At 55.0% G+C, this 15120-nt stretch overlaps 1 protein-coding gene across 1 annotated transcript; it reads left to right on the forward strand.

Moving 5' to 3' along the window:
• Positions 1-10481: 10481 nt before the first annotated feature.
• Positions 10482-14585, forward strand: STMN1 (stathmin 1). Its single transcript, XM_034069412.1, has 5 exons — positions 10482-10563; positions 11810-11879; positions 12598-12770; positions 13533-13724; positions 14079-14585. The coding sequence occupies exons 2-5, from the start codon at positions 11867-11869 to the stop codon at positions 14145-14147; spliced, it is 447 nt and encodes a 148-aa protein (XP_033925303.1). The 5' UTR covers positions 10482-10563; positions 11810-11866; the 3' UTR covers positions 14148-14585.
• Positions 14586-15120: the final 535 nt, after the last annotated feature.

A 15120-nucleotide genomic window follows, 5' to 3' on the forward strand; every position in this document is an offset into this window, starting at 1 on the left:
AGCAGCCCCTGGGGGCTGAGCCCCCTGCGGGAGCTGCCGCGGGCAGCAGGGGCAGGCCGGGGCTCGCCGCGCACCTCCCGCCCTGCCCTGGCATCCCCGGCCGCGCCCGGAGCCCTCCGCCCTGCCCCTGCGGCCGGGCGAGACCGGACGGGCCCACGGATCCACGACGTGGCTGGGCTCGGCCTGCCGGGGACCGGGCGCTGGGCTCCACACAGGGCAAGGCCCCGTCGGGGGCGGCTGTGCTGGGGGGTATGGCCGCGGTCCCCTCTCCCTGCCCCCGTAGCCAGGTGGGACCCGCTGCCACACGCAGGGACAGCCCCAGGGCCCCGTTCGGTGCCCAGCCCGTGCCTCAGTTTCCCTGTGCACCCAGGGGAGCGCAGTGGGAACCGGAGTGGGGCTGCTTGGGACGGATGGGGTTGTACCGAATCTGTGGGTATTTGCCTGCCGGGCCCGGCCCTGCACAGGATTAATCCTGGGCACGGAAGGGATTACGGGGCCGAGGGCTGCTTCAGCTGCAGAAAGAGGATTAACTGAGGACAGGGAAGTTGGGAACGGGCAGCGGGAATCCCGGGGCACCAATGGGGATCTGGGGGGGCACATGGGGACAGGAACCCTGCTGCGTGCACGGTCCCGGCCATGGTGGGGCCACCGGTGCGATGGGGGGACTGGGGTTGCGCCCCGCACTGGGGGCACTGGGAGCTGCAGCGCCGGGTGGCACCGGGAGCGCTGGGAGCTGTGCCCCGGTTCATGGGTGAGTACCGAGGGGGGAATGGGGCACACGGGGGGAAACACAGAGCTGGGGGAGCCCTAGGACCTCGGGACGGTTACTGGGAGCCGCTGGGGGGGAGGCACTGGGAGCTGGAGGAGCACTGGAGGCTGCGATGGTGTCTGGCGGCGCTGGGGGGAGCACTGAGAGCTGCAGTTTAACTGGGGATACTGGGAGGTGTAGTCCGAGGGCCTGGTGCATACTGGGAGGTGTAGTCCTGCGCTAGGAGGGTGCAGGGCCCCATCTCCCCCAGTCCTCGCATGGATGCTCGGCGCTGGCAGAGGGCCCCACACTGACCCCTTGCTGACACATCCCCAGTGCTACCCCAGCTCTGCAGTGTCCTCCCAGCCCTCAGCATCACCGGGTGCAGGGGGGGACAGGGATGGAGCTGTCCCCGGTCATGGTTTTGCAGCATGAAGAGCAATGCTGCAAACAGGCAGGTGGTGGTGATGGGAATAAGGCACTATGGAAATGCCTACAGCACATTCCTGGGTAACACTGGAGCTGTTGGAGCAAGGAGTCCAACCCTCAGCCATCCTGATACAAGGCTGGAGCCGGTGGAGCTGCATGGCTTTACCCCACCAGAGAGGCTGCCCTGGGTCCTCGCTGGCACTGTGATGGGAGATGCTGCCCCTGTGAACACCCAGGCTCCTGGCACATCATCTGCTTTGTCATTGTCCCACCGCTGCCAGCATGGCATTCCTGCTGGGAACACAGGGCAGTGACAGTGGGTGACACAGGTCCCAGCAAAGTCTTTCCCCAGCGTAAGGAAGGAGGATGGAAAAGCAGCACCTCACTGGTACTGAGCTGTTTGTGTCCTTTCTGATGCTCCAGGATGGCCTCAGGGGCAGGACACAGCTGGATGCAGCAGCAGAGGGATCATCCATTAATGTCTCCTCTGCTCTCAGGGATACAAAGGACTGCTGTGAACAGGACCAGGAAGGAAACAGCGCTTTGGGGCTTCCAGTTTGATTGATTTGAGTTGTTTTACACCTAGAACAGCACATCTGTAGCCCTGGGAGCAGGCTGGGGTTTGCAGCCTGGAGCCTCAGGATGCGATGCTGAGGGTGGGCTGGGGACATTAGGGTTGCTGTATGTGATGAGTCATGTGGGCAGCCCCGGGGGACGGACAGAGCCCATCAGGTCCCATTTTAACATCGAGAGACAGTGACTGGTGCAGAAATCAAATCCCATTTTCCTCCCTGAATGAGCATGGCCAGGATCTGAGCTGGCAGCTACCGGGAGCACAGCTGAGACAGGCTATGGATGCTACAAGACTCTTATGCAGAGGCTTCTGGGGCTGTGCTCAGAGGGTGCCTCTGACATCCGTTATCCCTCAGGCTCACAGCCACTTATTCCCATCCCAGAGCTGGGCAGCTTCCTGCTGCCTGCCCCTGTTGCTCCCTAATTGTGCTCTGGAGGAAAACCTTGCCCGAAGAGAGTCCAAAAGAGCCCCTGTGTCCCCTGGGCAGGGCAGACACCATCGGCCCTGCTCTGCTCCTTTGGGATGTGGTGGGGCAGGAGCCCTCTCTGAGCGTTTCCCAGCTTCACTGTCTGCATCTGCACTAAAATCCGGCCTGAAGCCACATCCCCATTGTAAGCTCCAGCCTGAAGGATGCAGCACGAGCCGGTGATGCAGCACACAAGGAAGGAGTTCCCCAGATCCCAGCTTGCTTGGATTGCTTTGATGGGAGGTTGGGAAGAGAGGGGCTGGGGCAGCTGTTTCCCAGAGTCAGTGTTTCCCAGGCCAGCCATGGGCAGGGACAGAGCATCAATCCCTGCTACCAGTGACCAGAGGGGAGACACCCTGGTTTTGGGGGTGGTTTAGGTTGCTCTGGACGTGCCTGTGCTGCACAGGGTTAAGGATTAGCCTGATACAGGCTCTGCCACCAGCACCAGCTCCTGGTTGCTGTGTCCTCACAATGCAGAAGCTCAGTTTTGAATGGGAACCAGCAAGGGTTTAATCCATCAGTGCCTTGTGGTTATCCACAAGGGGGTTTGCTTCCCAGGGAAGTGGGAAGGAAACACCAACCCATTATGGCAGGGGGGCACCCACCCGCAGGTCCCCCCTTGGAGCGTGCATTGGAATGGGTTTACTTCCAGCCGAGCATCTCCGTGTCCCAGCTGCTTCAATATTCCACCCGGTGGCTTTACAAGTGATAACAAACAAGAACCTGCTGCCCATTTGTATTCCCCTCACAGCCATTCCTGCTCCATGGCTGTGCTCTGAATGGGCACATTCCTCTTCCCTGCAGCTTATCTCTGCAGAGCACCCTCTGTGCTCCATCGGCTTCGGCTCCAGAGCTTCCCATGCTGCCCTTGGGGCTGAAACCCCAGATGTGGGCACGGACCCGCTCTTGGTTCCGCAGAGCTGAGTCTGCTTCCCACCCTCCCCATCCCTCCCTCCAGCAGATCCGGATTGTGCAGATCCCTCTCCATCCCACTGCTCACGCAGGCAGCAAACTGGAGGTACCAGCTCCAGTCTGCCACAGCATCTGCTGCTGCTCCAAAATACCCTCATTTACCCAACCAACTTCCCTGTTGATTTAATTAATGCAAATTGAGATGTGCTAAAACCTCCTTGTAATGACTGGGACACTGTTGGGGGGGGTGTATGTGTGTCTGTGTGTGTGGGGGTTCCTTGTGTGTGCCAGGAAAGAACTAAGGCCTGGATTCACAATGGCTGAGGAATATCCATGGCCCTGCAAGCTGAGCCCAGGTCTGCAGTGAGAACTGCACAAGCTCTGGTGTCCAGCCACAAGGCCAGCCCTGAGGACCAGTGTGGATGCAGGTGCATCCTGACCCCACTGCCTCGGCAGCACCTTCTGGAGCAGGGTTCCTTGGATCCCTTTGATGGCTGAGCATGTGCTTGATTTATGTGTTGGGTTTTCCATTGGCAAATTGAAGCTTTGCTGTGGGTGAAGTTCCAAAGTGTTATCAAAATTTACCACAAACCAGGTTTTGTCCAAACCGAGTTTATTCACAGCTGATTAGGAAGGTAAGAGACAATCAGCAGCAGCACTGGGTGTGCAGGGGAGTCTCTGCTCCACCAACAACGCACACCCCCCTCAGGTTCTGTCCTTTTATATCCTTTTTCCTCCGATGTTCGTGTCCTTCTTGTTCCTATCTTCGCATGTGGGTCCTGCTGCCAGAGGCTGTCCCAGTGGTCGTGGGGATGAAGATACATCTTCCTTTTGACTTTGGTTTTAGTTTTGGCCTATCTACTTGACACATCCTGGTGAGCTACCTTCCCCCCTTGAACCTGTACCTAGTTTCAAGATACCTACTGTCCTTGTTTGAATACCACATTCCTGCAGTTACAATCTTGCGGACGCAGATATTATTTTACCCCTAAATAACTGACACGAATCAAAAGTCATTTTCTTCCCAAAAGGAAGAAGATGAAGTTTGTCCATCCCCAAAGTGAATTGTTATCATCTGTGTTCATCAGTTATCACCTGTAGATCATCAACTTCCAGGCTGCCTTGAGCTGGAAACCCCCAGGAATTCATCTCAATGTTGTCACCTCCTCCAGCACCAGCTCCTCCTGGCTGGGTTACTGGGCAGGACTGGGGCTGTGCTGCAGGGCAGACCCTCGGTTAATGCTGAGTCCCTTGGCCTTGAGAGTGCGATGCTGCAGGCCAGGAGGGCTCCTGTTCTCTCGGCCAGCAGCAGCAGGGGTAATTCTAAGGGCACAACTGGGGTTTTGACAGCAGAAACCCTATTTCAGGCCGGAGCCGTCTGTTACTGACCATAGAGATGGTTCCTGGATAAAGAGAGGGGAAAAGGAGTGAGAAGGGAGACTGAGGTGCTGGAGGACAGGAGGGGCTGTGTGAGGACTCTCTGGTTCCAGACTACTCCAAACCCAGCCCTGGAACAGATGGGAGGGATGGGGTTTGGTCAACTTCCAGATTTCCCCCATTTTAGGAAGCTAAGCTCAGCCCTGGATGCTCCTGCTCTTCACCCCAATGCGAGGAGAGGGGAGAGCAGGGACCCCCCATGTCCCATCCTCCTTTTAAACCCTGTTTCTCACACCTTCACCCTGGACTGGGGTGTGGGGAGGTGCTGGGACAGTCAGCACCCATCCCATCGGACCCCCCCAGCCCACCTGCTTCATCTCCTTACCCTGAGAGCATCTCTAACAGCATCCATCACACAAGGCCCGGGGGGGGGGGGGGGGGGGGGTTGGTTCTAATTAAAATGAATCACAACGGGAGTCTCTCTGGGTATGGATTTCAGTGCACGGCAGCAGTTTGCTGGTTTATTGCATAGGAGACAGGGATGTGGTTTTCCTCCAGAAAGGCTCCCTTTGTTTGCCTGTGCTCACTGCTGCGCTGGATGTGTCTGCTCTCTCTTAACATACATATTGATCTATTAGTAGGGGAAAGAGGGATCAAACCCTGAGCAAACGTGAAGTGCAGGTGCTGTTTTGGTGCCGGTGCTGCTGGTTACAGGCAGTGGGTGAAGAGCCAGTGGGATGGAGAGGGAATTAACCCGTTTTTATGCAGAATGCTTGGTGGGAATGGGGGGGGGAACTGCTTATTGAACTGAGAAGATCGGAGGTTCCAGATCTGGGCTGGAGGTAAAAGATGCTGTAATAAAACAGGGACTTGTTTCCTTGGCTCACAAAAGCTGCGGGAAAGGCACGTTTTATTCTGGTGTCCTTATGGTTAGGGGCAGATCTCACCCATAAGCAGCACCTAAAACACGAGCTGTGGTGTGGCACTGGGCAGGTCAGGGTCTTCTGTGTTACCTGGGGCTGGATGCAAGGAGCCTCCAATCCCTGCCTTTGATTGGAATCAGCCTAAGGAAGCCAGGGAAACCCACAACCCCTCCTGCTCCCAGGAGCTCCCTGAAGGATAACTGAAACCTGCTCCCTGACATTGGCTTTGTCAGTGGAACAGCTTGGAGAGCAAAGAGCCCAGAGCCCTGCACTGAGCATCATCCTCCCCTGTGCTCTCAGTGGGAACAGGGGCTGGTACAAGCTCATCCATATTGTTTGTTTGACACGGGGGAGGTCGTATTCCTTTAAGAGGATTTCATCCCTGAACTCCTCCCATTGTGACACTTCCAAGCTACATTTGGTCTTGACAGGGTGTATTTTAACCATGTCATGCCAGGTTAGTATTCTAGCACAATAGACTTGCTGAGCTGCTGGTAGAGCCCAATCCATATCTTCAGTTCAAGGGGCTGGGGGGTAATTAGTGCTTCAGCCATCTTACCCCCCCCCCCCCCCCCCACTTCATTCCCAAAGAGCTAAAGCCAATGTCTTTACTGGAATCTTCTATGGCTGCTGAATATTTGATGGCTTCCCGAGGCATCACTATTCCATGCGCTTGTCAGATCCCAGGCTCTGCTCTATCCCAGCTGGAGGGGCTGACTCTGACACTTGGAGATCTAATTAGTGCATCTCCTCTCAGCTCCCACGCAAGGAACCAGCACCAACCATAACCCCTTTCCTCGTGCTTGCTCCCAGCCCCTTGCTGTCACTGGGAGCTGCAGCTCCCTGCATGGGAGCTATTTTTGAACCCTCACAGAGCTGTTTATGGGCTTCCTTGAATAGCAGAGCTCCCGGTGCTCCATATGGGAAATGCAAATCTGTGAGTGCCTGTTGGGAGCAGAGAGGGAAGCAGAGAGGATGCAGAGGAATGGGGTGAGGCAGAGAAAAGGGGGAGCAATGTGAGGAGACCTCAGGGTCTTTCACTGGGTGCTTCTGGACACAGCGGAGGTGGGAGCAGCATCCACGTGGAGCTGGGATGGAGGTGCTGGGAGAGCACAACTGCACATGGGGGATCTGCTGGTGCCCAAAGAACCAGCTCTGAAACCATACCCGCTCTTGGGAGCGGCTGTGATGCTCCCGCTGGTGTGAAGTCTTTGGGCTCTAATAATAGTTGGGCTTGTGCTGAAGCCTTTTCCTCACTCTTGCCTCTCCCCAGCCATCTGTTCGCAAGAAATCTGTGGAATTCGTGTCCCTGAGCTCTTATCCATGTTTATCGGAGGGACAGAGACTGGCTCCCAAACCTGAAAGCTGGGGGAGAAAACTACTCAGAGATACACAGGTTGTTCCATCACTTTCCTAGGAAACAAAGAATGAAAACCATGGCAGCAGGCTGGGAAGGGAATTGTGCTGTTCCTTTGCCAAGCTGGGTACAACCCAGACCTTGTTCAGCATCCTGGTGTGGCCAGGATGAAGGTGCTCACGCGTCTGATGTTTCAGGGTTATGTTGCCCCAATATCAAAGCAGTTAATTTATGTTTTCATAGCTCTCGCTGCCTGATTGAAACCAATTAAAATCATTTCCAACAGCTCATTGGCAAGTGCAAATTTGCTCCGAAGGGAACGTTTCCTTCATGGTGGTTTTCAGCATAAACACAACATCCACCTAAATACCTCCAGTAAACAGCAATTTCCTTAAGGATTTCTTACCTGTGGGAGACCAAAAGTGTCCCCAAAAGACTCCCCCAAAGTCTTGTTTTGTTCTTCAGTTCTATGGGCTCCTGGCCTGCATTTGGATTAAAGCAGGAGATCAGTGAGACCTCCGGAGCCACTGATTCCTTGTGAGGCCTCTCCGGCAGCAGCACATGGGAACAGCCGGCATGGAGAGGGGGAGGCTGCAGTGTGGGAAAGACTTGTCTGAATGTTAATGCAAAGACTGGGAAACATGGATAAAAGGAAACATCCCCTCTGCTGATAGACTATCTGCACTAGCAGGTTATTTATTAAATCACTGCAGCCGACTGACTCGGGTCTAACACTTGTATTGGGTTGCTGGTTTTAGGATGAACTTTGCTAATGCAGTGCCTGTTGCCAATCTTAGCAAATATTTGCTAATATTACTTACCAGAGTGCTTTAAACTACTGTCTGATGAGCAAACAGCTGTCAGTCCTTCCACCACGAGTGCTTGAGGGTGGCAATTTCATGCTCAGAAAGCACATTTTCTCATTGGGGATGGAATATTTTTGCAAGTTAACAAAGCTGCCGTGGGCTGAGTTGTCTCCTGGTTATGTCAGACTCTTTGTGGGATGTTTTGAGAAGCACAGAGAGGAAACGCTTTAATCTTGATGCTAACTCTGAGCATCTCACGTCCTAAATTCACACGTACAGGGAGTGTTCTGACAGGGCTGGGATGGACCTGTTCCCTGAGAGCACAGTGTGTGGAGCCAAGGGGCCCAGAGCACCCCCTGAGCTGTGGCATGACTTGGGTTGCACAAGGGTCATGATTTAAGTGGGTGCTGTTATCACTGGCTTGGATCCATCCTGAGGGTAGGACATATTCCTAATGCATGGAGCCTTTGGCTCTTGCTGCTCTGGGAATATCTTCTGCAGGTTCTGCTGTGGGGCTTTGTTATCCTCAAGATACAGAAATTCATCGGCTGATGTGGTTGGAGTTGGGTTTGAAGAGGTAACTTCCATCTCAAACCCTGGTTCGGGGCTAGATAGTGACATGATGGAGGAAACTTCTCCTGCTGCTGCTTCCTCTTTTCCTTTGGGAAACCTGGAATTACAGCGAAAAGCTTTTGTTGGTGATAAGGAATTCAGTGGGTAAAAGCCCTTCCACAGCCACACGCTGCTGGAAAGAAGAGTCTGTTTAAAGCTGCGGTAAATGTGTCGATGAACACAAATCAAATGCAAATGGAATAAAAGATTTTCATATTCTCCATTCTGCTCAAGATCAGACAAAAATAAATTCCACCGAGAGAAACGGGTTTGATGAAACTGTCCAAAAATAAAACTGCTCCTGCAACGGAGCCAAAACCCAGATTGTCTCAGTGCCTCCCCAGCTGCCAACAGCCATTATCCCCCTTTGTACCCCAGTAAATACTCAATGGTTTGGGTTGAAGTTGGAAACAGCCGAGGCAGGTGCTGTAAAGGGGTTGCTGGGGAGGCTCAGCATGGAAACTGCCAGAGCTGAGAACAGACCCCAGCTCCGTGCCTCTCATCAATAAACCAGGTTGCCTTTTACATCGGAGATTTCTTATCTGAAAGGAATGGGTTTGGCTTTAAAGCCAGTTTGCAAAGGAACTAGGTTACATTCAGCTCCTTTCTTCCTTCCTTTCTCTTTTTTTTCCCTGTGAGAAGCCCAGGAAATAAGATGGAAATCACTGGGAACAGCCCCTGCGTGATCCCTGGTTTTATCTCAGCCTGCATCCCTTCCTCAGTGGTGGCAAATGATGTTTCATCATCATCTCTCACGGGGTGAGGGCTGACTGGAGGCAGTCACACAGGTACCAAACAGAAAGCCCCGAGCCCAGGAAGCCTCGTTTCCTCTGGGAAATGCTGAGATCATCCTAGGATAAGCTCAGTGATTTGACTAAAAGGCATTAATATTAAAGCATCCAACACAGACGATAATTAATCAAGTAAAACAGAGGCTGATGGCATGCTCCCTTGGCTGCTTTGTCTTCCAGCAGCATCTCATGCAATGTAATCCAAGCATTCAAGATGCTTCACTTAAAAAACACATGTTGTGTGTGCTGTCTGTGCATCTACCACTGCTGTTGAGCCAGGAGCCCTGCGACTGCACCAGGCATGACCTGAAGGGCCAAGCAGCATTGGGACTCTGAAACCCCTTTAAGCACACAGAAAGGTTCCAACACGCTGCTGGAAAATGGCTCTTCCCATGCCCGGCAAGGCGCTCCAGCAGAAACTCTCCCAGTCCTAGCAGCTCAGCTGCTGGATGTGGTTTCCATGGAAATAGACATCAGATCAGCGAAAAACAGGGCAAGTGTTTAAAATAATCTCTGTTTTGAAAGCTTTGTGTGGTTCTGTCACAATATTAACCGTGTGCAAGGTGGGGTTTTGTGTTTTATCTTTTTTGGTGCAAAATCCTTGTTTTTAAGAGTGCGCACAAGGGTGGGTCCGTTGGAAAAGTCCTTTCTTCAGCACTGAGGGTAGGGAGGCCGTCGCTTTGGGCTTGGTTTGTGGCAGAACGTGCGCGCTGTCCTCCGGCCATCTGCCTTTGTGCACGTTGACTTTTGGTGTAACCCAAGTGGCTGGAGCGCGAGGCTACCGTGGGGATTGTGCCCCAGTCATTTGTATGGAGCACACACAAACGCAGCCGGTTCATTAAAAGCACATTTGCATGCGAGCCACTTCCCTGCACTTGGCAATAGCCTTATCTTGGAAAGGGGAACGCTCACCGTGCAGCCCATGGCACAGGGATGGATCATCTCTACAGGGCCGTTATGTGCATGCCATGGAACCCACATGGACGCGGGTGCTGTGGATGTGCTTTGATTCATTGGTGCCACCCCAAAGGGGTGACCCCGACCCCAGAACGCACTGTGAAGGCAATGGGGCGGGGGCACCGCCGGCACCACGGCCCCGCTTTGGTGCTGGTGACCGGCGGCACGTGGTGGTGGCCGTGAGGGCACCGAGGGCTCTGAGCTCAGTGCCCCCCCCCCGGGCAGTGCCCCCGACGGAGCAGACAAAGGGAGGCCCCGGAGCCGCCGGGCACGGGCGGGGGGGGGGGCAGGAGGGGGGGGGAGCTGCGAGGCCCCGAACCCCCCGAACCCCCCCCACCCCCCGCAGGTCCCGGGGGTCGCTGCCCCTTCCCCCCCTCCCGCCCCCGCCCGCGGCAGCGCGGGACTACACTTCCCGGCATGCACCGGAAGGCGGGGAGTGGGCGCGCGCCCCCAGCCTCGCCGCCCCCCCCCCCCCCACCCGCCGCGCGGCACGTGCCGCCGCGCTCGGCCAATGGCAGCGGGGCGGGGCGGGTCACGTGCCTTTGTTTGGCGCTTTTATGCTTGTCGCGGCGGGCGGGAGCGGAGTGCGGCCGGAGCGGCGGCGCGGGCAGGTGGGTGCGCGGCGGCACCGGGACCCGCGGCCCCCCCCCCACCCCCCCGGTGCCTGCAGAGCGGCGGCGCAGGCGCACGGAGCCCCGGGAGCCCCGAGGGAACGGGCGGCGGTGCCGCAGCGGAGGGGAGGCTGAGGAGGGGGTCGGGAGGAGCGAGACCGCAGCGGGGGGGGCGGTTGAGGAAGGGGCTCCGCGTCCGCCGCTTTGTCCGTTCCGGTGTTGGGGGTCGCGGCCCCGCCCTCGGCTCCGGGCATCGCGGTGACAAAGGGGGGGGGGAGACAACGGGGGGGGCGGCCCCGTTCCCGGCGCGGAACGAGGGGTCCTTTGTCCCGGGCTCGGTGCGGGGGGCGCCGCCCTGCGCGTGACGCCCCCCCCATCCCCCCGCCCTGCGCGTGGCGCCCCCACCCCCCCCCCCCCCCCCCCCGCCGGGACCCCGCCATTGTTGTGGGGAAGGGGCGGTGCCCGCGCGGGTTCCCGCGGCTCAGGCGCGCCGGCGCGGGGGGCCCGGCCGGGGTGGGGCCGCACCTGCGGCGGGGGGCGCCAGGTGCCCGGATGTTGCCGTTGGCCCCGCCCTCCCTCGAGCCCCCCGCGCCCGGGGAGCGCGCGCGCGCGCTCTGCCTCCCCGGCGGTTTGAATTCGGTGCGGTTGGGAAGGCGCGGGCGGGGCCTCGGGCTCGGCTCCCATTGGCTGCCGGCGGAGCGGGGGGCGGGGCCGGTGTGCGGCCGGGCGGCGCCGGGTGCGCGCACACGCGCGGGGCCGCGCCTCGGCGGCGGCTGGGAGCGGAGCAGCCCCGCTGGGTACTGCGCGCTGTGGCTCTGTTCGCGGGGCCGTGTGCGCGCTCCGGGGCCGTGTGCGCGCTCCCGACCCGCTCCAGCGGCTCGCACCAACGCGGGTGTGAAGGAGCTCGGCGCGGCTGTGCCGCCCTGTCGGGCACCCGCCCTGCGCAGTCCCGTACCGCGGCTGCCGCTCAATGAGCGCTCCGATGGGAGCCTTTGTTCGCGTTTCTTAATCACGGTGGAGCAAATGGGGACTGAAACCACCCGACTGCAGCCGTACACATAGATCCTGCAGCACCCGTAATGGGGAAGGTGTCTGCTGTTCATGTGCATCAGCCTTCCAGACGGGAATGTCTGACCGCATTAACTGCCTTTTGTTCAGCAGGTCTGATTGTGCTGAACCGTTTTTATTAGGAGGTAGATGAAATTCATGTACTCGCTATTCAAAAGCATCTTTCTTTGTTATCTAGGACTCCGGCTGATTGGTGTTCTTGCAGAGTTGGTTTCTGGCATCATATATTTTGGTCATGGCTACTTCTGGTATGTGATATTATGCACTGAATGCTCCGATGTTGTTTTTTCCTCTCAATTTCCTCAGAAATGACTTAACCCAATATAGTAAAACCAGGCGTTGTCACGGGGTTTACACCCATCTCGAGGCTGCTTTGGAGAAGCTGTTGGAACCGGGTGCTTGTGACAACATAACGAAAGCCCTCTTGGAGGAGGCTGGTAGCAGATGGGCTTCAGCTCAGCTGCATGCCATCTGCTCTGTGAACAGAGCTGACGATCATCGTGGTGATCAAAGCTGGTGTGCTGGTACAGCTGACACCATGCCAGGGGCTGATGTGCCTCCTCATAGGTGTTTGAAGAGAACACTGGCTTGCATGGTTCTTTGAAACCTGGTGTCAGGTCTTTAGGCAAACACCTTGAAACCTCCTTAAACTTGTCATTGCCAATGAAAATTCACCCATTCTCCAATGGGGATAATCTTGTTTTCATGGCCCTGGATATTAAAGGCTAAAATCAAATGTCAGGTGCTTGGGTAGCATAAATGCACGATGAAAAACTGCAAACAAAATTGCCTGCCGTGGTTTTGGATGGTGATGCTGCTGCTTAAAACTAGAGCATTGGCTCCCATGTTAACTGCTCCCTTAGGTGGGCTTTGTGGTGCTGAGTATTCGGAGGCTGTTGCTCAAGTTACTTCAGTTCCTGGCTTAAAATATTGTTCAGCTTCTTTGTCCCCCCATCATGTTCCTAGATATTCAAGTGAAGGAGCTGGAAAAGCGTGCTTCTGGGCAGGCATTTGAGCTGATCCTCAGTCCCCCCTCAAAAGAAGCTGTTCCAGAGTTCCCTATTTCTCCCCCAAAGAAGAAGGATGTGTCATTGGAGGAGATCCGGAAGAAATTGGAAGCAGCAGAGGAGAGGCGTAAGGTAAACTTGAATCAGCTTAAGTGAGCTCTGCTCAAGCAGTCTGGGCAGGTAGTTTTGCTTTTTGTTTGGCTTTTTTAATTACTATTCACTGGCTGTGTGGGACAAGTGATTCTCAATTTGTATTGTAGTAAATGGAGTATTCATCTGACTGTTCTGGAGTCTCTGAGGCTTTTGGGAACCTTTGTCATGGTCTGCAAAGCTCCAGCTTTGTTCCCAAAGCGATCTTGAATGGTCACTGGAAAAACTGGGAGAGAAGCTGTGTAGTTGAGAGGGGATGAGGCGTTTTCTGGTCCTTAACATCGTAAGATCCATTTCCTTCTAGAAAACATAGTGGTGAATGTGCAGTGAGGTGTGTGAATGCAGTGTCCAGCTTGGTGCAGGATCTTGCTGTTGATGTAGCTTGGAGCTCTTGAATATGCAGAGGCTTACGAATGGAGGCACCTCCTGTACGACCTGAATCACAAAGATTCACCATTCTGAGCAGTGAGAATTTCCTAGGAAAGATCCATCAATGTTAATACTTGACAAAAGTTTTATCTCCCCAAAAAATCCATTTAACAAAACAGAAACTGAAGTTTTGTGGGAGGTTGTGATGGTGAAATGTGGGTTCTGTGGGTGGGGGAACACCAGGGAGCTTGGTCCTGTGTCAGAGTTGTGCTGTTGCAAACCAGCAGCAGATGGTTCCTGCTGGGAGCCATGAGCAGCGCAGCTGTAGCTGCCTGTGGTTCCTCTCACATCCAAGCACCCTCCTTGTGTCATTAGTGTCATGAAGCAGAAGTCCTGAAGCAGCTGGCTGAGAAGCGGGAGCACGAGAAGGAGGTGCTGCAGAAAGCCATTGAGGAAAACAACAACTTCAGCAAGATGGCAGAGGAGAAGCTGACCCACAAAATGGAAGCTAACAAAGAAAACCGTGAGGCACAAATGGCTGCTAAACTGGAGCGCTTGAGGGAGAAGGTGGGTGTGGAGTCCCAGTTCCCTTCGGGAGTGAGCTTATCCATGCTCCTTACTTCAAATCCTGCTTAAATAAAGCCAAGTAAATGGCCGAGTGAGGGGGATGCTATGAATGTATAGGCATAGAATGTGGTGGTTCTGTGCTGGTGTTGTCTTGAAAGGTTAAATCTGCAGAAATCCTCTTGGGGGAGAGGGAATGGATGGAGCTGGAGCAGCAGGTCCCTGCTTCCTTGCAGAGCTTCATCCTGGAGCTGGTGTCAGTGACCTGTGTGCACAGGTTGCTGTGGGAAGCTGGAGCTTGCTGTGCCAGCCTGGAGCCTGCCCTCGGCTCACTGCTTCCTTGCTGTTGTCTTGCAGGACAAGCATATTGAAGAGGTTAGAAAGAACAAAGAAGGCAAAGACCCTGGTGAGGCTGAAACCGACTGACTTCATTCTGGAAACTGACTCTCTCCCCCTCCTCTAAATATCCAAAGACTGTACTGGCCAGTGGTTTTCTCTTTGGTTTTGTTTCGGTTCTGGGTTATTTTCTTTAAGTTTCTAGAAACTGATGTAGAGCTGTAAAATTAGATCCAAACTGTACACTTGGGGGCTAGAGGGGAGACCTTCCATGTTTCACTTTTCTAAAGTGTTGTCTTTCCAGTGTAGCTATCTTCTTGTTGCATCCTTTTCTACTCCAGCGCGCTCGCTGCTGGGTTGATGGCTAGTACTGTATCAGCTCTGTAAGACGTTTGTGAAAGGAATAAGTAAAATACACTGTTCCATGCTAAATATGTTACACTTCAAAGATCTGACTCTGTCCCAGTCTGCTACAATACTGCTGTAACTGAGTGAATAACTAAATAAAGCTGCACAGTGCTCTTATGAGAATGGCTTCTGCAAATGACATGAGAAACCAAAGGGGTTGGCTGAGGTGGGCAGCAGGCTCCCAGTGCTGGGTGGATGGGTCCTCACATCCACGGCTGTGCTGCCTTTCCTAGAGCACTCCCATTGTCTTCATCCTACAATCAGAGCTTTGTTTGGACACCTCAGCAGGCGTCAGCTGTTGTGTTTGTCCAAAGGAGTTCAGAGCCACCTCCCTTTTGGTGCTGATGCTTCAACAAACGAGTCCTTGTTACCACATGACTGATCCGAGCCTGCTTTTGATGAGGGCTGCTAGAAGATGACTTGTTCTAGTCAATGGTGACTTGTGTCCTGCATCCTGCAGTGTCAGAGCATAGAAGGCAGGAACCTGTTCTGTGCTGGGATCTTCCACCTGCCCCAGTGACAATGGTGGTGTGGCCAGGAGTTGGTTTGGTGTGTGCCAGATGCTGGAGATTAACTCCTGTGTGCAAGGACGTGTCTGTGTTCTGGTGTGTGAGGAACGGGTATGACTGTACTTGTGCTCTGAGGAAAGATGCTT

This window comes from Melopsittacus undulatus, chromosome 14 (genome assembly GCF_012275295.1).
Source record: "Melopsittacus undulatus isolate bMelUnd1 chromosome 14, bMelUnd1.mat.Z, whole genome shotgun sequence".
In the NCBI taxonomy this organism is placed as follows: Eukaryota; Metazoa; Chordata; class Aves; order Psittaciformes; family Psittaculidae; genus Melopsittacus; species Melopsittacus undulatus.

What these genes read in the sequence shown, in the direction of transcription:
- STMN1 (XM_034069412.1), top strand. An exon ending in CAGCAGAGGAGAGGCGTAAG is followed by an intron (nt 12,771 to 13,532) that starts GTAAACTTGAAT and finishes TTGTGTCATTAG; the next exon opens with TGTCATGAAGCAGAAGTCCT. An exon ending in TGGAGCGCTTGAGGGAGAAG is followed by an intron (nt 13,725 to 14,078) that starts GTGGGTGTGGAG and finishes GTTGTCTTGCAG; the next exon opens with GACAAGCATATTGAAGAGGT.